The sequence below is a fragment of the Physella acuta genome, unplaced genomic scaffold (genome assembly GCF_028476545.2).
Source record: "Physella acuta isolate Inbredline_101_S28 unplaced genomic scaffold, ASM2847654v3 ptg000125l, whole genome shotgun sequence".
Classification (NCBI taxonomy): Eukaryota; Metazoa; Mollusca; class Gastropoda; family Physidae; genus Physella; species Physella acuta.
The window spans coordinates 152,042-177,996 of NW_026731644.1; the positions used below are offsets into that span (position 1 = coordinate 152,042).

Genomic DNA, 25,955 nt, shown 5'->3' on the forward strand with positions numbered 1-25,955 from the left:
TTCAGAAATTTATTTTTAAAAAATGTATTTCAGTTTGATGGGTAGGAGAGCATCAAATATGTATAAAACTTGACACGTCTACAATCGTATAGACGATTAAAGGCGTAGCGGGTGGTAAAATTGGTGGACTCATGTAAATAACGTGTGGTGGATTGAAGATAAGAGACCATCTCTATAGTTAATTAGGTCATTAAACTAATTAAGTTATTTCCACATCAGATAAATTTTAATATTTGAAACAGACTGCTGGCTTTTGATAAATAGGTGTCTTGTTACTTTGGTTGTTACTGGGGTGTAGGGGGGGTTTGTTGGATTAACCTTAGAGCCGTCATTGAGTCTGGTGATTTTAGAATTCTAGAACTATCCTCAAATCACACGGGCGAGTGGAATAAATTGTTAACAAAGTTGTAGTCCCTCTATTCTAAAGGCTTAACTTTCGACAAAATCTATTTATAGATCGTATCTGCAGTTACCAGAGTACAATTTGGATGTGTCCATTAAAGGACAACGTTCTGATAGAAATTACTCCAGTGTGGGACTCATTCTTTATTGCAGTCAGTTTCGCCATTATCTTTTTTTATGTTGGTGTTGGACGGTTGGGGGTGGTGGGGGAGGGTGGTGGGGGGAGTACTTGTAAAATGTTTTCATCTAATTGTGGCCAGTGACGTCACGAAGAGGTTTATAATTACCGATCTTTGTCCGATCTTTGTCCGTGTCGCCACGTAAGACCGGATGAAGAGAAACCCCAGGGGCATGAGGGGAGAAAATTGAAACACAACATCCGGGGAGTTTCCAGTCGGTTCACTCCCCCTACTCGGTACAGTTGGCTCAAAGTATGCCGGGTAATGAGTTATTTTTAGCTTCTTATTACCCCGACCGCGAGTCGACTTTATTTCCTGTAATTAAAACTTTTTGTTATTTGGCACCACCGAAATGGTGGGGAAGATTTGCACTGTCTCCTGAAGTCGAAACATTTTTGGTGCAGTTGAGCATCATTTTGGTGGAGGAGAATGTGCACTTGTTTACCCCACCCTTACCACCTCATAGAGACAGCTACTTCAAGACGGGCGGAATTATTCCCCTGTTGTAAATGTATTGCTACCAGAGTTTCTTCCAGGTATCTAAGAAAGTCTACCCCCCTCCCGAACGAGATGGAATTTATATAGTAAAAATATACTTTTACTAGGTCCGCCCCCCCCCCCCCCGAGAAAAAAGTCTGGAAGAAACACTGATTGCTACTACCGAGCATATATATATATATATATATATATATATATATATATATATATATATATATATATATATATATATATATATATATATATATATATATATATGGACATGAGCTGTACATCTGACCACTTCAGATAACCCATAAGCACAGACGACTGAAGATGGACACAGCGGCCATTGATCGGCCTTAGGACGTAACCTAATCATACTCGGATTGACCTTTCCTCATAATCTATCATAGAGATCGATGTCTCGTAATTCATTCATAGCGATAGACCGGACATGATCAAACGCTAAGCTCCAGATTAGCTCCGTCTGTTAGCTCTTTATTTTTGCCTGCGATATTTGTACGACCCGAACCTGTTGACTTGTGGTGATGTGGCGATGTGGTGGTGTGGTGATGCTGTATTTGGTAAGAGTCCCACGAGTTTCAATGCCGAACTTTTCATCTGAGCAGATAATCATCAGCTAATTTTACTTCTTTCGACACTGAAATAGCCGAAAATCTTGGTGCACACGGGTAGGTATTTTATCACAAGAAAAAAGGAAATAAATTCAGAAAAAAAGTCACCGGAATTAAAGTCAGAAAATAGCTATCGAAACAAAGCCAATACAAAAAAAACATAAATATAATCTAGAGTAGCGGATAAACTAGCCATTTTTCGTATGTCCGAAGATTCTAGATCTAGTATCTAGATTCTAGATCTGGAATCTAGACAAATAATGAGTTTCTTTACTAAACTATTTCAGGCCTTAATCTATCTATCTATCTATATATATAAAAAGCAATGTATGTCTGTGTGTTTGTGTGTCCTTTATGCATTACTACACCTCTCATCACATCGCCGTGAAACTTTGGGAAGTTGTTGTGAATATTCCTGGGGAGGTTTCTGTGAAAAAAAAAATTCAAATTCGCAAGGGCGGCGCCACGGGTGGGTGCGACATTTCTCTATATACGGTATATAAAAATAATAAAAAGGAACTGCAGTGACACCATTCTCACGATCGCCATGAAACTTTGGTAAGATGTTGAGAATACTCCTGTGGAGGTTTTTGCGCAAAAACATACATTTTCAAATTCGTAGGGGTGGCGCCCCGGTAGGGCGCGATTTTTTTTTCTCTATATACCGTATATAAAAATAAAAGTCGATTTTGTTTTGGCATCGTTCATCCGATAGCCATGAGACTTTGGGGAGTTCATTATACCACTCTAGGAAAGAGTTCTGTAAAATAAATGTTAATTTCGCAAGGGCGGCGCAACGGGAGGGTCCGATTTTTCTCTATTTACGGTTTATAAAAATAATAAAAGTTAAGTGCAGTGACACCGTTTATCCGATAGGCATGAAACTTTGGGGAGTTCATTATAAAACTCTAGGGAAGGGTTCTGTAAAAAAAACATTTTTAATTTCGCAAGGGCGGCGCCACGGGAAGGTGCGATTTTTCTTTATATACGGTTTATAAAAATAAGTCGATTTTGGTGTGACACCGTTATCCGATAGCCAAGAAACTTCGGGGGAGTTGATTAGAACAATTCAGGGAAGGGTTATGTAAAAAAAAACTTTTTTTTTAATTTCGCAAGGGCGGCGCCACGGGCGGCTGCGATTTTTCTTTATATACGGTTTATAAAATTTCGGTTTCACACCGTTCATCCGTGTACCATGAAACTTTTGGGAGATGATTAGATCACTCAATGGTAGGGTTCTGCAAAAAATATTGTTTAATATTGCAAGGGCGGCGCCCCCCGGGGGGAGCGATTTTTTTTCTCTATACACGGTATATAAAAAATAAAAACTCGGATGCGGTTCATCCGAGTGCCATGAAACTTTAGGGAGTAGATGAGAATACCCCCGAGAATATTTCTGCGAAAAAGAAAACTAAGTTTCTTACGGGCGGCACCATATAGGGTACAACTTTCGTCAATACATAGTTTGGCGCCCAGAGTTTTAGAGCAACTAAGTTGGCACTTGGCATCCGTTAATCGAGCGTCCTGCATAGCGAGTAAGGGGTACTACTATATTCAGCGGTAAAACTACAACAGGCTTCTAAAAATAACTTTGTAACGCGAGGAAATCCTTCTGTACAGTTTCGTCACCTTGCGAAAGATGAAAAAATTTACTTTTTGAATATGAGGAGCTTACTGTAGAGTTTCGTCAAATTGCGAATGATGCAATAAGCATCTATTATTAGACAATTCTGTCAGAAATTGAGATCGAGCATCTAATAATAGACCATTAAAAAACGCCAGCATATTGCATCAGTCACACTGATATTTAAAACACGTCAAATAATTTTTTAAGTGTTAAAGAAAAAAATCCTGTTCATTTGTGTCACTTTAGCGAATGACGAAATCTGCATCATTGTTAACAGGATGCTATTCGGCACGATGGCGCCTGTTAGTTTTACGGAACCAGAGGTCGTACGCCGCGCCTATGCGGTAGTGTAATCGGGGGGTGGGGGCCGTGAGAGCGCCCCTCTACGTCTCTGACACAGACGCGGTCACCGAAGTGTGTTCTACAATATTATTTCGGTGAGTGATTAATGTACACTCAATGTTTTCATGCGGTAGTGTAGGTAAACCCGTGTCCTGATATTTATGATCCAAGAACAGGCATCGTTTACATTTAAATAACTCATTTTTAGAAAAGAATGTCACGCGTCTAAGAACATTAATTATAATTGATAACGCGTTGGTGAAATCCTAATATATTTTGTCAGACTTTCTTCTATCCCCGCGGCAACGCGCGGGGGTCGGGTACGCTAGTATATATATAAAAAGCAATGTGTGTTTGTTTGTCCTTTATGCATTACTTCGACTCTCATCACAGCGCCGTGAAACTTTGGGAAGTTGTTGTGAATATTCCTGGGGAGGTTTCTGCGAAAAAAATAATTTCAAATTCGCACGGGTGGCACCCCGGCAGGGCGCGATTTGTTTTTCTCTATATACAGTATATAAAAATAAAAGTCGATTTTTTATTTTGACACCATTCAATAAAAGTCGATTTCGGTTTCACACCGTTCATTCGTGTACAATGAAACTTCGGGGAGATGATTAGATCACTCAATGGTTCTGCAAAAAAAAAAAAAATTAATATTGCAAGGGCGGTGCCTCCGGTGGGAACGATTTTTTTCTCTATACACGGTATATAAAAAATAAAACTCGGATGCGGTTCATCGGAAGGCCATGAAACTTTAAGGAGTAGATGAGAATAATCCCGAGAATATTTCTGCGAAAAAGAAAACTAAAGTTTCTTATGGGCGGCGCCATGTAGGGTACAATTTTCGTCAATACACGGTTTGGCGCCCAGAGTTTTAGAGCGCCTATGTTGGCACTTGGCATCCGTAAATCGAGCGTCCTGCATAGCGAGTAAGGGGTACTACTATATTCAGCGGTAAAACAACAACAGGCTTCTAAAAATAACTTTGTAACGCGAGGAAATCCTGTACAGTTTCGTCACCTTGCGAAAGATGAATAATAATCATTAAAAAAGTTTTAAAAAACCCACGTTTTCTGATTGAACTAAAAAGTAGAAAATAAATACTATACATCACAATAATGCAAGCGATCACTCTACTATAAGCGATGAAAAACGTGGGGCGCCGAAGTAAAAGTTATATTACTATTGATTAGATAATACTATTGACTTTTATTAGGGAGCTTGTAGAGAGTCAACAGTATTAGAAACTGTAAGAAAATCACGGCGCCCCACGTTTTTCATCGCTTATAGTAGAGTGATCGCTTGCATTATTGTGATGTATAGTATTTATTTTCTACTTTTTAGTTCAATCAGAAAACGTGGGTTTTTTAAAACTTTTTTAATGATTATTATTTTCTACTTTTTAGTCTTTGTCTGTTTGTTTGCATTGAAATCTTGCTATCGATTTTATCTTTTCACTTTTTTTTTGGTAAACGAAGACAACTCGTAAAAAGACAACTCGTAAAAAACGAGAGACCCTTTCTTCTTCGGTCTCAATCGCAAGTGAATGATTGTCAGAGGTTAGTTGATAGCGGTTAGGACGAGGGCTGGTTACTGACTAGAACACATAGATTTGAACCCGTGTCGAGTGGGATAGCAATCGTGTGCCCAACCACTCGACCATATCGTCTCCCCCAAACTGGCCACCAGTGGTAATAGTTACCTCCTGTAAGTTTAAAGTCGGTTCAAACTAAATTATCTGCCCCTAAGCCTGTCGCGACGTGGGATCGTTCGCTTCACTGCGCGCGGCAAGAGAGAGGCGAGCTACGCGTCGCTCGTTTTTTTTCTAATGGCACGCAGAGGAGAATTATATATATAGATTATATAGCGGTCTAAAATGCTCAATAAAATGTTTCCATTGATCAATTTAGTAATAAAAACAATTGAATATTCTATGGTCATCCAAAAGAAAGCTTCCCTGAAAATTTCAGCGCGCTAGCTAACTGGGAAGTGCCAGAAATTTCGATCGCAAGATTTGATTGGAAAAACAAACAGAGAAAGCAAGTTAAAGAAAACGTGGGAAAAAATAACTTTTTGAATATGAGTAGCTTACTGTAGAGTTTCGTCACCTTGCGAATGATGCAATAAGCATCTATTATTAGACGATCCAGTCAGAAATTGAGATCGAGCGTCTAATAATAGACCATTAGTAACGCTAGCATATTGCATCAGTCACACTGATGTTTAAAACTCGTCAAATAATTTTTTTACGATTTAAGAAAAAATCCTGTTCATTTGTGTCACTTTAGCGAATGACGAAATCTGCATCATTATTAACAGGATGCTATCTGGCATGCTGAGTTATCCTATGAGCACGATGGCGCCTGTTAGTTTTAAGGAGCCAGGGCCGAACGCTGCGCCTATGCGGTAGTGTAATCGGGGGGGGGGGGGGGTGGGGGGCTCCTGAGAGCGCCCCTCTACGTCCCTGACACATGGGCGGTCACCGAAGTGTGTTCTACCTCATAATTTCGGTGAGTAATTAATGTACACTCAATGTTTTCATGCGGTAGTGTAGGTAAACCCGTGTCCCGATAATTATTATCCAAGCGCAAGTATTGCTTACATTTATATAACACAGTTTTAGAAAACAAGGTGACGCGTCTAAGAACATATGATTGGTAATGCATTGGTGATATCCTTCTAATATATTTGGTCAGACTTCCTTCTATCCCCGCGGCAACGCGCGAGGGGCGGGTACGCTAGTTATTTTATAAAAATCTTTGTTTAGCAATGGAATTCGCTATAGGATATAATTTAACTTAAAATAATATTCGCGTAATTTAACTTTCTTATGCCAGCTCCAAGTGCGAAAGTGCGCAGTGCGAAATCGCAAAACACATGATTGGTTCTAATTTATTATTATTAGTTTGACATTAGTTTTAATAATTTATTCATTTATTATTTAAATGAGGTTCGATCTCAGAAAATATTATAGAAAGAAATAGATGTTTTTAATAGACAGAAACATGTAACTATTATAAACAATAAAGTTACTTTTCGGGATGAAGAGGAACACTGGGCAGATGAAGTAGAGTTAACCAGTTTTGTGACCCCAGCATATGGAGGGATAGTGCGGTCAGACCCATGCGCAGCCGAAATCAGTGTTTTAAAAAACAAAAACAATTTAAGGCGTGACGTATTTTTAAATATGTGGTCTGGCATTTTTTAAGATGTGCTACAGTGGCGAGGGGAAAGATAAAAATCGTCAAACAAACGTGATGTCATTTATGAATGATCCCCCAACCCCTTTCGAAAACCAGGGTTATCCAATGATAACGGGAAGGCTAGTATTATTTATTTCCGCCTGCCGTTTGCGGTCTGCTGCATATAAATTAACCCCACTTAAAATATTGCATAATTAATGAAGCTAGTGTTTATGTCACATCCGTCTTGACTCGCTCTGTTAAAAGTTTGAACATTTACAACAAAGGTCTGTCTCATCTGGGAGTTTGGTACAGTTATGGGTTATGGGAGTTTGGTACAGTTATGGTTTATGGAAGTTTGGTACAGTTATGGGAGTTTGGTACAGTTATGGGTTATGGGAGTTTGGTACAGTTATGGGAGTTTGGTACAGTTATGGGTTATGGGAGTTTGGTACAGTTATGGATTATGGGAGTTTGGTACAGTTATGGGTTATGGGAGTTTAGTACAGTTATGGGTTATGGGAGTTTGGTACAGTTATGAGTTATGGGAGTTTGGTACAGTTATGAGTTATGGGAGTTTGGTACAGTTATGGGTTATGGGATTTTAGTACAGTTATGGGTTATGGGAGTTTGGTACAGTTACGAGTTATGGGAGTTTGGTACAGTTATGAGTTATGGGAGTTTGGTACAGTTATGGGTTATGGGAGTACGCTACTGCTGATAGCTAAAACTGCTTGTTATCTTATAATATAGCATCGCTCGTTACATTTTAATCAAGGGGTGACTAATTAAACCTAATTACGTTCCAAATCACATGATTTTCTTTCAATCTAAATATGTTGCTTTTAATTTTTTGTTAACTTTAAGACTTTTCTTGGAAAAGTTCAAAATCTTTACGTTTATTAAGGGTTTTTTTTTTTCTTATTGCTTCTGCTGGTGAACGTACGTGTTTATACTTATAGAACTGAAACCTTAAAGGTTTGTTGCTGAAAACCTTAACACGATTTGTTCTGTTGACTCTAAACCTCAGAGGTTGGTATCTGACAGTCTCCGCGCCTTAATATTAAGGGTAAACAAAATCGTTTTCGTACACTTACACAACTTACACCTACATGATTTGTCTCTAAACCTACACGATTCGCCACAAAACCTACATCAGTTTTCACTAAACCTACATGATTTGTCATAAAACCTACAAGATGTGACCTTAAAAACTACATGATGTGCCCCTAAACCTCCACGACTTACCACTAAACCTCCATGACTTACCATTAAACCTCCATGATTTACCACTAAACCTCCCTGACTTACAACTAAACCTCCATGACTTACCATGAAACCTCCCTGACTTACCACTAAACCTCCCTGACTTACCACTAAACCTCCATGACTTACCACTAAACCTCCATGACTTACCACTAAACCTCCATGACTTACCACTAAACCTCCATGATTTACCACTAAACCTCCAGATTTGTCCCTAAACCTCAACGACTTACCACAAAACCTCCCTGACTTACCACTAAACCTCCATGATTTGACCCTAAACCTCATGACTTACCACTAAACCTCCCTGACTTACCACTAAACCTCCCTGACTTACCACTAAACCTCCATTACTTACCACTAAACCTCCAGATTTGTCCCTAAACCTCAACGACTTACCACAAAACCTCCCTGACTTACCACTAAACCTCCATGATTTGACCCTAAACCTCCATGACTTACCACTAAACCTCCCTGACTTACCACTAAACCTCCATGATTTGACCCTAAACCTCCATGACTTACCACTAAACCTCCATGACTTACCACTAAACCTCCATGACTTACCACTAAACCTCCATGACTTACCACTAAACCTCCCTGACTTACCACTAAACCTCCCTGACTTACCACTAAACCTCCATGATTTACCACTAAACCTCCCTGACTTACCACTAAACCACCATGACTTACCACTAAACCTCCATGACTTACCACTAAACCTCCATGCTAAACCTCCATGACTTACTACTAAACCTCCCTGATTTACCACCAAACCTCCATGACTTACCACTAAACCTCCCTGACTTACCACTAAACCTCCATGACTTACCACCAAACCTGCCTGACTTACCACAAAACCTACATGATTTGCCCCTAAACCTCCAGGTTTGTGCCTAAACCTCCACGACTTACAACGAAACCTCCCTGACTTACCACTAACCCTCCATGACTTATCACTAAACCTCCATGACTGACCACTAAACCTCCAGGTTTGTGCCTTCCCCAGATCAGCTTCTTCTCAACGAGCCCCGTGTTGAGCAACAGAGAGAGGTTCCCGTATTTCTTCCGGACCATCCCTAGTGACGTGTACCAGGCGGAGGCCATCGTCTCGCTGGTCAAGCACTTCCAGTGGAAGTACGTCAGCATTGTGTATGAGGAGTCCAGCTACGGCATGTTGGTAAGTGGACCGGTGTCTGACCCCTGTTTCACCAATGTTTGACCACAGTCTGACCCCTGTTTGACCCCTGTCTGACCCCTGTTTGACCCCTGTTTGACCCCTATTTGACCCCTGTTTAACCCCTGTTTGACCACAATCTGACCACAGTCTGACCCCTGTCTGACCCCTGTTTGACCCCTGTTAGTCCAATGTCTTATCACTGTCTGATACCCTCTCTACCCGCTATCTTACACCTGTCTCATCCCTGTTATACCGTGTTACATCTTTGTCTGACCATTGTCCAGTTATGGGACGCTGTATGTGCCCCCTGTTTGTAATACCAAGTTAGGCACATTGTTAAATACATTAAAATCCACACCAAGACTCAGAAAGTCATAGACATCGATTCTACTTGTTACAGCTACACCATCAAAATATTTATTAAACATACAGTGTTTTTAATTAATGATTCTCCAACTTGAGAAGTTCAAGAAACTGTATGTGTTAGAATGTTGGCAGCCATTGCTCCAGGATTTCTAAGACTGTGAATGTCAGAGTTTCTGGAACCGTTAAAAGACATCACGTGGTCTTTAGACTGACAGCAATAATACTGGTCACGTCTGGTGGGGAGAGGGGGGTGGGAGGGTGGAGTTTTGTGACCCAGTGATCTCCCGTATCCCCCCCCCTCCTCACCCTCTTGTCTGTCTTGAGCGGAAGTTGTCAGCAGAGTGCTAGAAAAACTCAAGGTCGTGTCAAAGGTCATGTTTGATTTTACTACATTCACACAGAACAGGATCAGTGCGTTGATCTGTGGGTCCCGCTAATGAGCAGGTGGGTACCCCAGACATTATATGGGTCCCGCTAGTTAGCTAGTGGGTACCCCAGACATTGTATGGGTCCCGCTAGTTAGCTAGTGGGTACCCTAGACATTGTATGGGCCCCGCTAGTTAGCTAGTGGGTACCACAGACATTGTATGGGTCCCGTTAGTTAGCTAGTGGGTACCCCATACATTGTATGGGCCCCGCTAGTTATCTAGTGGGTACCACAGACATTGTATGGGTCCCGTTAGTTAGCTAGTGGGTACCCCATACATTGTATGGGCCCCGCTAGTTATCTAGTGGGTACCACAGACATTGTATGGGTCCCGTTAGTTAGCTAGTGGGTACCCCATACATTGTGTGGATACCGCTAGTTAGCTAGTGGGTACCACAGACATTATATGGGTCCCGCTAGTAAGCACTGAATCAACTGTGATCTAGCAATGCGATATCTGATCTTTTCAATGATAAAATTATTTTTATATTTTAGTCTTATGTTTTCATAAAGTATTTATACATTCTAGATGTATTGCCCTACATGCATGATCAAACTTTCAAAGGTTTGAAAAACGTGTATTTTGTGAAATATAAAATGTGCTCTACAAAAAAAAATATTAATTGTTTTTTTCTTTAAGTCGTTTGATTTAGAAGTGTTACAGCGTATCAAAATAAATGTTACTTTAATGCATATATCCACTTAGAACACTAACGTCACATCAAACATAGAGATATAACAAAAGATTTTAAAAATATTAGTTTCGGTCGCGAATAGTTGAAGGGGGTCAATGGGGGTAAATGTTGTTTGTACTCTGTACCTGTCCCTGTTCAATCTTCGCAGAGGCGTAGCGAGGGGGGGGGGGCGGATCGCACCGGGTGACACCATTTAGGGGGTGTCACCAAAGCAAAAATAGCAAAATATATAGATAAAAATGATGATTCGGCTTATTTAAGTGATTAATTCGAGTGTAAAATAGTGTTTTAAGAGGTGCAAATCGAAAGTTTGAGGGGGGGGGGGGGTTGGGGGGTGCAAATTGAAAGATTGAGGGGGGTGCAAATCTAAAATTGAAAGTTTGTCCCCGTTAAGGCCCGCTACGCCTCTGGGGGTGACACCATTAATTGCCGTACCGGGTGACACACGCCCTCGCTACGCCACTGAATCTTCGTGTGGTGAGTTGTACCATTCGGGTTGGTCCCTGTGTTCTGTACGGGTATATAAGGTGTGTGAGAGCGTGTATGATTGCCTCAGTCCTGTACGTTACGACTACAAGCAGTGTTTCTTCCAGACTTTTTTCCCGGGGGGGGGGGGGGCACTTGAAATTTTCGGGGGGTGGCGGTAGACTTTCTTCGGGGGGGGGGAGGCGGACACTGTTAAAAGTATATATTTTCTATTTAAATTATATAAATTTCATTTCGTTCGGGGGGGGGGGGTGGTAAAAAAATTTCGGAGAGATGCCTGGAAGAAACTCTGACTACATGGTTAGCGTAGGTTAGTGTAGGTTAGTGTGGGTGAGTACTTTAGCTTGTGAACTAGTTTGTGGTAGTATTTAGAATAGCCTGTTTTTGTGTAGATAGTATTAAACTCTTTTTAGTTTTTTTTTAGACTTTGTTTTATATAAAAAAATTTCAACACTTCGCGATGGGGTGGCAGATTGTCACGTGATTAAAGCTAGCAGATGTAGAAAAACAAGAAGTAACTGGTCAATCCGATGGACAGACTGCAGACGATTGGTGGTAGACTGCAGACTATTGGTGGTAGACTGCAGACTATTGGTGGTAGATTGCAGACTATTGGTGGTAGATTGCAGACTATTGGTGGTAGATTGCAGACGTTTGGTGGTAGATTGCAGACGTTTGGTGGTAGATTGCAGACGTTTGGTGGTAGATTGCAGACGATCGCTGACTTCCGGCCAGACGACCCAGACGCCCCTCTACACGCTAACCTGTGGCCCCCGCGTCAGGCGCCCCACTGTGGGTCACCCAGTCTGGGCCGGCGCCCGTTTTAATATTTAATGCGCTTGTTTGGTCTTTCGCGTGGCGTTTTTCTACAGGAGCAGAAAATGTTAAGAGCGGTTATTGAACGAGGTCGTTAGTCGCCGGGTCAGTAGAAGGTCATCTTAGGTCATGTCGTGACCTTACTGAGTACACGACATAGCTGTCTGCGACTGTCTTCCCAACCTGTCTCACGTAGTGTCTTTATCATAGACAGACTATATCGTTGTCTTTTTACATGTCTTCAGTGTGTGATCTAAGAACAAAAATTGTGCTATCATTTTAACTGGTAAAATATTTAAAAAATCATCCTCTATTCGGCAATGATTCCAAAAATCTATTCCTTGATCAAATTCTTCTTCTTCGTTCTTAATTTTAATGTTGGAAGGGATCCCCTCCAACACAGTGTACGTGTCAACTGGTTATGCGCCATTAAGGCCATTGACATAAGCGCCACGTGTACTGGTGTCTGATGTTAAAAGTCTCTATCGGTAGATCTACCAACCCGGAAGTAGGGCTATTCATCTTCTGTAAGATGACCGGAAGTAGGGCTAGTCATCGCCTGTGAGATGGTGTCAAAGTCTTCTGCTTCAGGATCCGCTGAGAATAATGCTTGTATATGACTGGTGGTGCAGTTGATGTGGGGTATACTTGGGGTATCTGCATCAGGTTGCAAGACTGTGTGTGTGTGTGTGTGTGTAGTGTAGTGTGTGTGTCAGACGATGATGGATGCACGTCACTTCCGCTCGTCTGGTGCATGCTGGAGCACGCCATTCCCCCACCCCCAACCCCAAGTGGTTTTAGGGGCGATGACTTGGGGTACAAATAGAGGATAAAAGCGATTCGATGATTGGCTCTGCTTCTCTCAATGAGTGCGCATGTCAGAGCAAGAGAAATGAGCCGGTGTCGCCTACATCGTTTGCTAGTTATTTTCGGGGATTTAAAAGAACAAAATGGCTTCGGTTGACGCATATATTTATTGTTTCATTTTTTAACGAGTGGCATGGCGTCTTCCTTTGTTGGGAGACCGGGGGTGGGGGTGATGGGGGAATGGGGCCGGGGAGGAAAGACATCTACAGAAATGGGCCATTTGTAGAAATCGCATCCCAAAGGTTCGCGCGGATGAATACGAAGAATCGATTACAAACTATTACTTGATTACCCCGTAGCTGGTGTGGAAACATTGGGCGGCTGGTGCTGGCTCCAAATGTGTTCCATTCAATTCACAGCCGTGAAGTACTTGACAAATGTGTTCCATTCAATTCACAGCCGTGAAGTATTTAAGTACCTGGCTCCAAATGTGTTCAATTCACAGCTGTGAAGTACTTGAGTACGTGGCTCCAACACCGAGAAAAACGAATGAACTGAATCACCAACAACGTATTAAAGAAACAACTCGAGTTACAACTGACTCCCACAAGTAGCCCCCCCCCCCCCCACTAGACAACTCCGGATTGGCTAATACACTTAAGCAGACCCCCCCCCCCCCACGTCCCAGTCTGTACCACCCCACACCCAAGTCTGTACCGCCCCACACCCAAGTCTACACCCCCCACACCCCAGTCTACACCACCCCACACCCCAGTCTACACCCCCCACACCCAAGTCTACACCCCCCACACCCAAGTCTACACCCCCCACACCCCAGTCTGTACCGCCCCACACCCAAGTCTACACCCCCCACACCCCAGTCTACACCACCCCACACCCCAGTCTACACCCCCCACACCCAAGTCTACCCCCCCACACCCCAGTCTGTACCGCCCCACACCCAAGTCTACACCCCCCCACACCCAAGTCTACACCCCCCACACCCCAGTCTGTACCGCCCCACACCCAAGTCTGTACCACCCCACACCCAAGTCTACACCCCCCACACCCCAGTCTGTACCGCCCCACACCCAAGTCTGTACCGCCCCACACCCAAGTCTACACCCCCCACACCCCAGTCTGTACCGCCCCACCCCACACCCCAGTCTGTAGGTGCCAACCAGCTAAACGAGTTACTCCCAGAACAACCAAATCCCGCAAATCCTCCCCGCTTCTCTTCTCATTCCGTTGAGCTGACTCAGTCATTCCAGTTTCTGGAAACTTCAGACAAGAACCACAGGATGATCCCACGGCTTAAAGAGCTGCAACTGCTTCATGACCAGACGACAACACACCTTCGGTGAGGTTTTCTCGTACTCTCGCTTCAAGTAACAGTAGAAAAACAAACTTACAATCAAACTTAGTTCAGCTGTTTTTATGTTTTCATAACCTAGCATTCGAGACAACTAAAAAATGACGTATCATTGTATATAACAATTTGATGTCTTCATCTTCGCCCTTGCCCTCAAACTAAACCACGCCTTCTGCCTTGTCCTTTAACTAAACCACGCCTTCTGCCTTGTCTTTTAACTAAACCACGCCCTGTTTATTGTCCGTTAACTAAACCACGCCCTGCTCGCTGTCCGACAGAAAAATCTAATTTTAATTAAACTGGTCTGACTCTCAAATATAATTATTTACTCAAGGGGGACGATGAACTTTAACCTAATTAAAATCGATTCTTGTACTTGACCTTAATTAAATGTTTACATTGATTAAAGTACATCGTCGATACAGCGGCGGACGGGTACAATTAATTAATTAAACCCCAATCTTGATTTTGTCATACAACTGTTTTAATCAACCCCTGCATCGCGATCCCTTCCCAACGACCCCTTCCCAACGACCCCTTCCCAACGACCCCTTCCCAACGACCCCTCCCCAACGACCCCTTCCTAACAACCCCTCCCCAACGCCCCCTTCCTAACGACCCCTCCCCAACGACCCCTTCCCAACGACCCCTCCCCAACGACCCCTCCCCAACGACCCCTCCATCTCTGATATCAATCAGCAGGTTGGATCCACCGGCTTCAGTAACCGGAAGTGGAAACAATATAGACACTCGGGATCTCAAACAGAGCTAGTGTTTGACAGGGTCCAAATTGGTCCGAACTTGGTCCATTTCTGGTCGACTACACGGCGGCTATTAGCGCTTTAGACTTGCTTCAAAATGTTCTTAGCTTGGTGTAATCAGGGTTTGTCGTGAACCAATTGTACAACGTTTGAACATCCAAACGCCCCAACAATATTGTACCAGTGTATGTAACCCCTTAACGTCCATCCATTGGGTACCAGCTTATTTAACCCCTTAACACCCAACCATTGGGTACCAGCTTATTTAACCCCTTAACGCCCAACCATTGGGTACCAGCTTATTTAACCCCTTAACGCCCGACCATTGGGTACCAGCTTATTTAACCCCTTAACGCCCAACCATTGGGTACCAGCTTATTTAACCCCTTAACGCCCAACCATTAGGTACCAGCTTATTTAACCCCTTAACGCCCAACCATTGGGTACCAGCTTATTTAACCCCTTAACGCCCGACCTTTGGGTACCAGCTTATTTAACCCCTTAACGCCCAACCATTGGGTACCAGCTTATTTAACCCCTTAACGCCCGATTATTGGGTACCAGCTTATTTAACCCCTTAACGCCCAACCATTGGGTACCAACTTATTTAACCCCTTAACGCCCAACCATTGGGTACCAGCTTATTTAACCCCTTAACGCCCGACCTTTGGGTACCAGCTTATTTAACCCCTTAACGCCCGACCTTTGGGTACCAGCTTATTTAACCCCTTAACGCCCAACCATTGGGTACCAGCTTATTTAACCCCTTAACGCCCGATTATTGGGTACCAGCTTATTTAACCCCTTAACGCCCAACCATTGGGTACCAGCTTATTTAACCCCTTAACGCCCAACCATTGGGTACCAGCTTATTTAACCCCTTAACGCCCAACCATTAGGTACCAGCTTATTTAACCCCTTAACGCCCAACCATTGGGTACCAGCTTATTTAACCCCTTAACACCCAACCATTGGGTACCAGCTTATTTAACCCCTTAACCATTGGGTACCAGCTTATTTAACCCCTTAACGCCCGACCATTGGGTACCAGCTTATTTAACCCCTTAACGCCCGACCATTGGGTACCAGCTTATTTAACCCCTTAACGCCCATGCTCAGCTAAGACGTAAATAAAATGCTGACAAAAATCAGGACCGATAACCCGTGGCGAGAAGTCCGGCAGACGACACGACTTTTCGATAAACCTCGGTTGTCGTAGTTACCTACCCTGAGTTGATGAATGAGCGGGTGTAGTAGGCTATAAATAGAACAGAGACGCTATCAGTATCATACATCTCGCTCGTGACCGGCTCTTCCTTTTCCCTCCTCCGTATTTTGTTATCTATTTTTTATCTCATGTGTTGGTTAAATATTTTCTGCTCCTTGGTTGATTTATTGCAAGTCAATATGTTGTTAGATAAATGTATAGATCGATCGATACACACACACACACATATATGCATATATATATATATATATATATATATATATATATATATATATATATATATATATATATATATATATTTATATATTTATTTATTTATTTATATTTATGTGTGTGTGTGTGTGTGTGCGTGTGTGCGTGTGAGTGTGTGGCCTTTAAAGTCAAATATATAAAATAAAGGTAGTTGTGTTAGCGTACCTACACAGACAGTATAAGATTGGTTGGCCTGGGGAAATACGTTACATTTGAATATTTCAATTGTTTTGGTGGGATTGCTAAGATGTAAATAAAACTTGAAAAGTTTTTATGTGTCATAATACTGAAGACGCCATTTGTTTAGATGGCCTAATACCGAAGAGGCCATTGTTTAGATGGCCAAAGACCGAAGATGCCATATGTTTAGATGGCCTTATACTGAAGACAATATTTGTTTAGATGGCCTACTACTGAAGACAATATTTGTTTAGATGGCCTAATGCAGAAGACGCCATTTGTTTAAATGGCCTAATACCAAAGATGCCATTTATTTAGATGGCCTAATACTGAAGACGATATTTGTTTAGATGGCCTAATACAGAAGACGCCATTTGTTTATACGGATGTATCAACGTCTCTCCTTGTCCCATTCATCCCAAAACCCAGACTGAAAGTAAACAAAAGATTTGAATCTTGGTTTGATACACAGATGAAAGTAAACAAAAGATTTGAATCTTGGTTTGATACACAGATGAAAGTAAACAAAAGATTTGAATCTTGGTTTGATACACAGATGAAAGTAAACAAAAGATTTGAATCTTGGTTTGATACACAGATGAAACTCCCCTAAAAATGTTGGGCTGTGTTGCCCTCCAGCTTTAGTCAGCTTACTTTTTCTTGGGGCAGTTCCCGAAATGTTAGCTGGGCGTGTCTTGGTGTGTCTTGGTCCTGATTGGTCAGGTGTCTTGGTGTGTCTTGGTCCTGATTGGTCAGGTGTCTTGGTGTGTCTTGGTCCTGATTGGTCAGGAAGCCACAACAGTAAGATACCATACAACCTAATCGTTGTTTAGCCAGTTGTACATTCGGTGCTTCGGTCTTTCGTGAAGTCCACAGAGGTCGTGTATTGTTCACAAACGTCATCAACGTCCAGTCCAATGACCGCTACATTAAGGTGATGGTCATCGCTCTCAGAGCCGTCTGAGGGGGTGTTTTAAATCACTTTCTTTTTACTCTGAAACAGGGGTCTCCAAACTTTTCAGCCCGAGGGCCGCATTAACTATCAAATATAAGTTCGGGGGCCAGAGTTTCTTCCAGGCATCTCTTCGGGGTGGCGGAGCCCCCCCCCCCCTAACGGAATTTAATTTATATATATATATATATATATATATATATATATATATATATATATATATATATATATATATATATATATATATATATATATAGTTTGGAGACCCCTGCTCTAAAACGATGAAATGTGATAACAAAGCATTGGATGACAATTTTTATAAATGTGATACGACTTTCATCCTCCGTAGTATTTTGCCCATCCTCCCCTACACACCACCTCTGTCCACCTCAACTGCCCACCACCACTGCCCACCACCACTGCCCACCCTCCCCTGACTCCTCCCACCAGTACTCCCCCATGGTCAGCGATGACGTGATATATTCACCAGTGTTGACCCCCTATCTTTATGACTTGTGTTCAACTGACTGGGGTCAGGACTGACGAATGCTGGGGTCGGCGACCCCTGTCACTGCCGTTTTATCACTTTACACTCCCGCTGGGGTCTGATCTATGCGCGGCCCGGGGCTACTAGCACTCTGCAGCAGTCATTTTATGACTTGGCCTCCAGTCATTAAAACCTTCTACGAAGTCTGTACTTTCAGTCACCAGTACTTGACTGGGTCAAGAGTGAACGGGAAGACACGGGCTGACCTACAGCTGTACTTTAAGTCCATCTTTTCTAACGCATTCCACTGGACATCGTTTCGATACGAGATAGCTAGCGTGCAGGTGCAGTAGAGTTGAGCTGTTAACTTTGGTGAGAAAGACGAAATGATTGAGTGACAGTAACATTTATACGAGATAATTTAACTCCATAGCGTGAATGTGAGGTCCACTTTATGATGTGTGGTTTAGACAGTGCGGTACGCATGGTGTGTGTTTGAAACCACATTACTGTTAAGCACACATAATTGAGTGAGAATGATTGAGTGAGAATGATTGAGTGGCTACCAATGCTAACGACTGTCACCTGTTGCTCTAGTAAAACCTCTGCCAGCTAAAAATGAGCCAACTCAACCCTTTTGACGTCTGATCATGAAATCTCAACGGGTCTTATTTCACGTGATGAGATTTTATTTCAGGAATTCATTAGGCTGATGAAATTGTTCCAGCAGGCCGTTAGGACTTTTATCTTAATGGTGACCTCTATTAGATGTACAACACCAACATCACATCAGTCAACACCGACCAAACACACTACACATAGACTAAACACACAACACACCGACCAAACTCACAACGCAAACACCGACTTAACACTACGCAAATACCTACCTAAACACACTACACACCGACCAAACACCGATCAATCATACAACACAACACACCGACTAAACACACTACACAACACCGAGAAATCATACTACACAAACACCTACCTAATACATTGCAACATAAAAATTGGAAATATCAATACCAACACAAATATGTGACGTATTCAAGTATTGTTAACATAAAAACTGGAAATATCACTAACAACACAAACATGTGAATTATTCAAGTATTTTTAACTGAAAAACGATAAGGGGAAATAATTTTTAAGGCATTTTATTTTGAAGGATGACCTCGCTTGAATGCTATTTTTAGTATTTGAAAAAAAGCAATATCTATAAAGTGCACTTTAATTTATCCAAATTTTGAAAACCTGTTTTACGATTAATCATAAAAGATATTGTTGTAATCAATCGTAACATTTGCGGTTAAAGCTAGGTGGCTAGGTGATAGGTTTAAGGTTAACCAAAAGTGTTGCGGTGCTCAGTCAAGTGTCGGTAATAAATCAGCACGCTTTAAAATGTATTTCTCACTGGATGAAATGTACTGGACAGCAAACTATACAGAGAACACTCCACACAAAAGACACACATAAACCAAACACACAACAAGGAAACAACCCGCACAACAGACAAACAACACAACGAACAACACAACAAACAACACACACAACAGACAAACAACCCACACAACAGACACAATCCGCACAAACCCGCACAACATCCCCACAGACTACACATCTTGATCAAATACACACAGGCACCAAGCACACCACACATACGACCCCAACCCCACCCACCTTAGCTTATCACACACACACACACACACACACACATACATACAGTCACCTACTAAAACGGACACACCACACCAACCTAACAAACGATTACATTTTACATTATTAATATTTGACCTCGCCATTTTTATCTAAATAGAGTTGTTGCCCAGACCAAAAAAGTCCTCGCTTTATTTCAAACACCACGTGATGTTTTTACTGTACACTCTCCATTTAATCTGCCCCACAAAATGCCCACTTCTCTTACACTTAGCTACAACTCTAATGCCCTGCATATTTGCGTGTGGAACACCTCCCAACCCCTCCACTCCACACCCCCCCCCCCCCACTTTAAAAAAAATTACATCAGGCTTTCAGTAGTTTTATTTTTTTCACGGAAATCATTGAAACTTTTTTTTATCTCACCTATTTTTATCGAATCCATTTTAAACTCGAAACCCTTTTCCCAACCTTCCGAGCAAAAACTAGCGCCCCAAAACTGAATCAGCTAGATAAAAGATTCCAATAGCATTTGACGAATGACAATCAGGGGCAACAAGCGAGGAGGAAACTGGCTTTTATGTCACTAGACAAGAAATTTGTTCAGGGCGTTTCAAGGACGTCACACTACAATACATGGTGTCATGGTTTTAAATGTCACCCGTAAAATACATGGTGTCATGGTTTTAAATGTCACCCGTAAAATACATGGTGTCATGGTTTTAAATGTCACCCGTAAAATACATGGTGTCATGGTTTTAAATGTCACCCGTAAAATACATGGTGTCATGGTTTTAAATGTCACCCGTAAAATACATGGTGTCATGGTTTTAAATGTCACCCGTAAAATACATGGTGTCATGGTTTTAAATGTCACCCTACAATACATGGTGTCATAGTTTTAAATGTCACCCTACAATACATGGTGTCATGGTTTTAAATGTCACCCGTACAATACATGGTGTCATGGTTTTAAATGTCACCCGTAAAATACATGGTGTCATGGTTTTAAATGTCACCCTATAATACATCGTGTCATGGTTTTAAATGTCACATCACAATATATGGTGTCATGGTTTTAAATGTCACCCTATAATACATCGTGTCATGGTTTTAAATGTCACCCGTACAATACATGGTGTCGTTGTTTTAAATGTCACCCTACATACATGGTGTCATGGTTTTAAATGCCACCCTATAATACATGGTGTCATGGTTTTAAATGTCACCCTACAATACATGGTGTCATGGTTTTAAATGCCACCCTATAATACATGGTGTCATGGTTTTAAATGTCACCCTACAATACATGGTGTCATGGTTTTAAATGTCACCCGTACATTACATTGTGTCGTTGTTTTAAATGTCACACTACAATACATGGTGTCGTTGTTTGAAATGTCACCCTATAATACATCTTGTCATGGTTTTAAATGTCACCCGTGCAATACATGGTGTCATGATTTTAAATGTCACCCCACAATACATCGTGTCATCGTTTTAAATGTCACCCGTACAATACATGGTGTCATGGTTTTAAATGCCACCCTATAATACATGGTGTCATGGTTTTAAATGTCACCCCACAATACATGGTGTCGTTGTTTTAAATGTCACCCTATAATACATGGTGTCATGGTTTTAAATGCCACCCTATAATACATGGTGTCATGGTTTTAAATGTCACCCCACAATACATGGTGTCGTTGTTTTAAATGTCACCCTATAATACATGGTGTCATGGTTTTAAATGTCACCCTACAATACATGGTGTCATGGTTTTAAATGTCACCCTACAATACATGGTGTTCTGTTTCAAAAACACCATAACAATACATGGTGCCCTTATTTCTACAAAAAACACCATAACAAATACATGGTGCCCTTATTTCTACAAAAAACACCATAACAAATACATGGTGTCCTTATTTCTACAAAAAACACCATAACAAATACACGGTGTCCTTGTTTCTACAAAAAAAACACCCTTATTAAACACTGTTTCCTGGTCTAAAAAAAACAAAACGGGAAGGGATTTCATTGCCCTCTGGTTGTAAACCACGTCAATAATTTTTTAATAGAGCAATAATTATTTTAATAGCACGAGCCCGAAAAACAAATATTGTACGAATATTAAAAATTATTTTTAAAAACTGTTAAAATAAATATTAGAAAAGATTTTTTTTTTAAAATTGATGGATGTAATCTTACAAAAGTGCAGCTGGGATATATTTTTTTAAATCATTGGTTTAATAAAACCTATTTGGTTTTTGTTTCGTTTTGTTCAAGGATGTAAGTTCATTCAGAAAGGTTTTAACAATATATATATATATATATATATATATATATATATATATATATATATATATATATATATATGACTTGGATTGACTTTGATGGTCTGTGATTGACTGTGTCCATCAGGGATTTAACGAAGTTGACCAGCAACTGAACAGGCACGGGATCTGTATCGCCCTCAGAGAGCAGCTACTCAAAGACTCGGGAGTGCCTAAAGACGAGGACTACGACAAGATCGTTCAACGTCTGCTGGAGAAAAAGTTGGCTCGAGGTGGGTCTTTCATGGGTCTGGTGTCTTAAGTCATGGGTCTGGTGTCTTAACCCATGGGTCTTAAGTCATGTGTCTGGTGTCTTAAGTCATGTGTCTTAAGTCATTTGTCTGGTGTCTTAAGTCATGGGTCTGGTGTCTTAAGTCATGTGTCTTAAGTCATGTATCTGGTGTCTTAAGTCATGTGTCTTAAGTCATTTGTCTGGTGTCTTAAGTCATGGGTCTGGTGTCTTAAGCCATGGGTCTAATGTTTTAAGTCATGTGTTTATTTTCTTGTCAACTAATCTGGTTAAGTCATGTGAATGCCTGCTGTCGTGCGTCTAAATGTAACAACTACCTGCATGATATCCATACGTGTTTAATCCGGCCAGGGAATGAAATCGGTAGGTGTGTAAGAGAATGTTCTGGCAACTTCTAGACTAGCCAGTCCAGTAGATTCGGGCTGGATGAAACTCTATCCTTACAGCTCGTATGTCCAGATCATAGGTCAACTGCCCTAAGAACTTTACATTTCAATGGTCAACTGCACTCACAGCACCAAGACAGATCAGCCTACAACACTCGCTGTCGTGTCACATTAATAAAAAAAATATTGATCTGGGATCAAACCGTAACATATCAGTTGAACAAAGAATTCTTACATCTGACCTTTTGGTATCACGTGACCAAGTGAAAAATAAATTGTTTTAGAGAAATGCGGTGTAGAGCAGTCTTTGTCAAATACCAACGGTCATTGTTGATCCGGTTAGCTTAGCACCAGAGTCTAGAGGTGACCTGTTAATCTCTCGTGGATAAAGGGAAATAATACCAAGTTCCAGAAAAGTCTGGTTCTACACAGGTGTTATAAAAATAATGTGTATCCCCCATTTTTTAAATGTCATTTTGTATGTCATAAATGTCATTTTTTATCAGAATCCCTAAGACAAGCGATGCTGTTACTGACATTTGAGATTGAAATGCGAGTCATAAATAAGCCTGACATAACGATACTGTCTCGCATAGCGCCAATAAAGCCTTCATTTGTTTATGTTTTAGTTTCATGTTTTCTGGGGATGTATGTAGAACACTCGTATAGATCTCTACATACAGGTTTGATAGGTTAGCTCTAGCAGGTCGGTCGTGGGATACATATGAATGTGATGTGTCTTTGATTAAACTAGGGTAGTAGGTTAGGTCAGGGGCCTGCAACCTTTTGAGACGGAAGAGCCAATAGTTACAATCTACAAAATTTCCCAATGTTTTAAGAGCCACAACATATTTTTGTGCACTTCGCTTAGTGGAAAGCAAGGAACTATTGCCACGGGGCTGGGGAAGCACAGCTGTGGGGCTGGGACTAATACCCAGCGGCTCTCAGCTCTCTATATACGCTCTACTCCACCTATAATCATTGATTTTTATTTTTTTTCAAGTTGTTTTTGTTTTTATAGTATAATATTTTTTGAGTTTTGAAAATAAAATAAACCGGTAGTGATCTCCCCTAAACTTTCTCGAATATTCTTATATAAAACAACAGGGGATGGTAACTGGGGATATAGTTATGATCGTTAATCCATTTTAAATACTGAAACTTTTAAAAATAGAATAGAATCTCAGTAAAAAACAATTGCGCACCAAGCGAACGCCTAATAAAGGTGTGTATAATAGTGCGCAATAGTATTAGTACTTTATAAATTTACATTAGTTTTTTGAGAAATCGGAAGTAGCGTAAAGTACTACTTCCGGTCAACGGAAATTACTCAAAATTTAACAGAAGGTAGAGAATTAGATCTTTTACTTACATGTGAAATTTCATTTATCTATCTGAAATAGTACTCAAGTTATAGGCTTTTGAAAAATTCAAAGTAGAAAAAGTACCACTTCCGGTTATCCGAAATCGCTCAAAAGTTGATACGGATCTACGATTTTGATATAATACTTGTATATGAAATTTCATCAACCTAGCTGTAACGGTACTCAAGTTATCGTGTTTACACACGGACACACAGACACACAGACACACACACAGACATACGGACAAGATTACAAAATTATGTTTTTCCGTATCAGTGAGATGTAAAACGTCGAGATTTGCAAAAATCTCGATTTTTTTTTTTTGCACGATTACAAGACTTTCTCTATACTTCGTATATACGAGAAAGTAATAATATAATTATTATGGAACTGGAGAGCCTAAACAGGTGCTATTTTTCCCCACCTCCCCAGGTGTGATTATATTCGGCTCCGACCAGGAGGTTGCTGGGCTCATGAGGGCCGTCAGAAGGGCCGGGGAGACGGGGACGTTTGCCTGGATTGGCTCTGACGGCTGGGGAGGCAGAGGTCTGGCTTACATGGGCAATGAGGAGGAGGTGAGTTTACCTGTAGGGGGAGGTGAGTGTTTACCTGTAGGAGTTGTTTACCTGTCGGAGGTGTATACCTGTAGGGGGAGGTGTTTACCTGTAGGAGGAGGTGAGTGTTCACCTGTTGGAGGTGAGTTTACCTGTAGGGGGAGGTGAGTTTACGTGTAGGAGGTGAGTGATTACCTGTAGGGGGAGGTGAGTGTTTACCTGTTGGAGGTGTTTACCTGTAGGAGGGGAGTGTTTACCTGTAGGAGGTGAGTGTTTACCTGTAGGAGGTGAGTGATTACCTGTAGGAGGTGGTGAGTGATTACCTGTAGGAGGTGGTGAGTGATTACCTGTAGGAGGTGAGTGTTTACCTGTAGGAGGTGAGTGTTTACCTGTAGGAGGTGAGTGATTACCTGTAGGAGGTGGTGAGTGATTACCTGTAGGAGGTGAGTGTTTACCTGTAGGAGGTGAGTGTTTACCTGTAGGAGGTGGTGAGTGATTACCTGTAGGAGGTGAGTGTTCACCTGTTGGAGGTGAGTGTTCACCTGTTGGAGGTGAGTGTTTACCTGTAGGAGGTGATTATTTACCTGTAGGAGGTGAGTGTTCACCTGTTGGAGGTGAGTGTTTACCTGTAGGAGGTGAGTTTACCTGTAGGAGGAGGTGAGTGTTTACCTGTAGGAGGTGAGTGTTTACCTGTAGGAGGTGAGTGTTTACCTGTAGGAGGTGAGTTTACCTGTAGGAGGTGAGTGTTTACCTGTAGGAGGTGAGTGTTTACCTGTAGGAGGTGAGTGTTTACCTGTAGGAGGTGAGTGTTTACCTGTAGGAGGTGAGTTTACCTGTAGGAGGTGAGTGTTTACCTGTAGGAGGTGAGTGTTTACCTGTAGGAGGTGAGTGTTTACCTGTAGGAGGTGAGTGTTTACCTGTAGGAGGTGAGTGTTTACCTGTAGGAGGTGAGTGATTACCTGTAGGAGGTGGTGAGTGATTACCTGTAGGAGGTGGTGAGTGATTACCTGTGGGAGGTGAGTGTTCACCTGTTGGAGGTGAGTGTTTACCTGTTGGAGGTGAGTGTTTACCTGTAGGAGGAGGTGAGTGTTTACCTGTAGGAGGTGAGTGTTTACCTGTAGGAGGTGAGTGTTTACCTGTAGGAGGTGAGTGTTTACCTGTAGGAGGTGAGTGTTTACCTGTAGGAGGTGAGTGTTTACCTGTAGGAGGAGGTGAGTGTTTACCTGTAGGAGGTGAGTTTACCTGTAGGAGGTGAGTGTTTACCTGTAGGAGGTGAGT

At 41.6% G+C, this 25,955-nt stretch overlaps 1 protein-coding gene across 1 annotated transcript in view; it reads left to right on the top strand.

The window, feature by feature from the left end:
- The window catches only part of LOC131934977 (metabotropic glutamate receptor), an 83,996-nt gene that overhangs the window by 25,458 nt on the left and 32,583 nt on the right, over nt 1-25,955 (top strand). The window contains exons 2-5 of the mRNA XM_059291253.1: nt 9,126-9,296; nt 22,077-22,079; nt 22,212-22,356; nt 24,556-24,698. Of these exons, the coding sequence (XP_059147236.1) occupies nt 9,126-9,296; nt 22,077-22,079; nt 22,212-22,356; nt 24,556-24,698 (462 nt within the window). The remainder of the gene's footprint in view (nt 1-9,125; nt 9,297-22,076; nt 22,080-22,211; nt 22,357-24,555; nt 24,699-25,955) is intronic.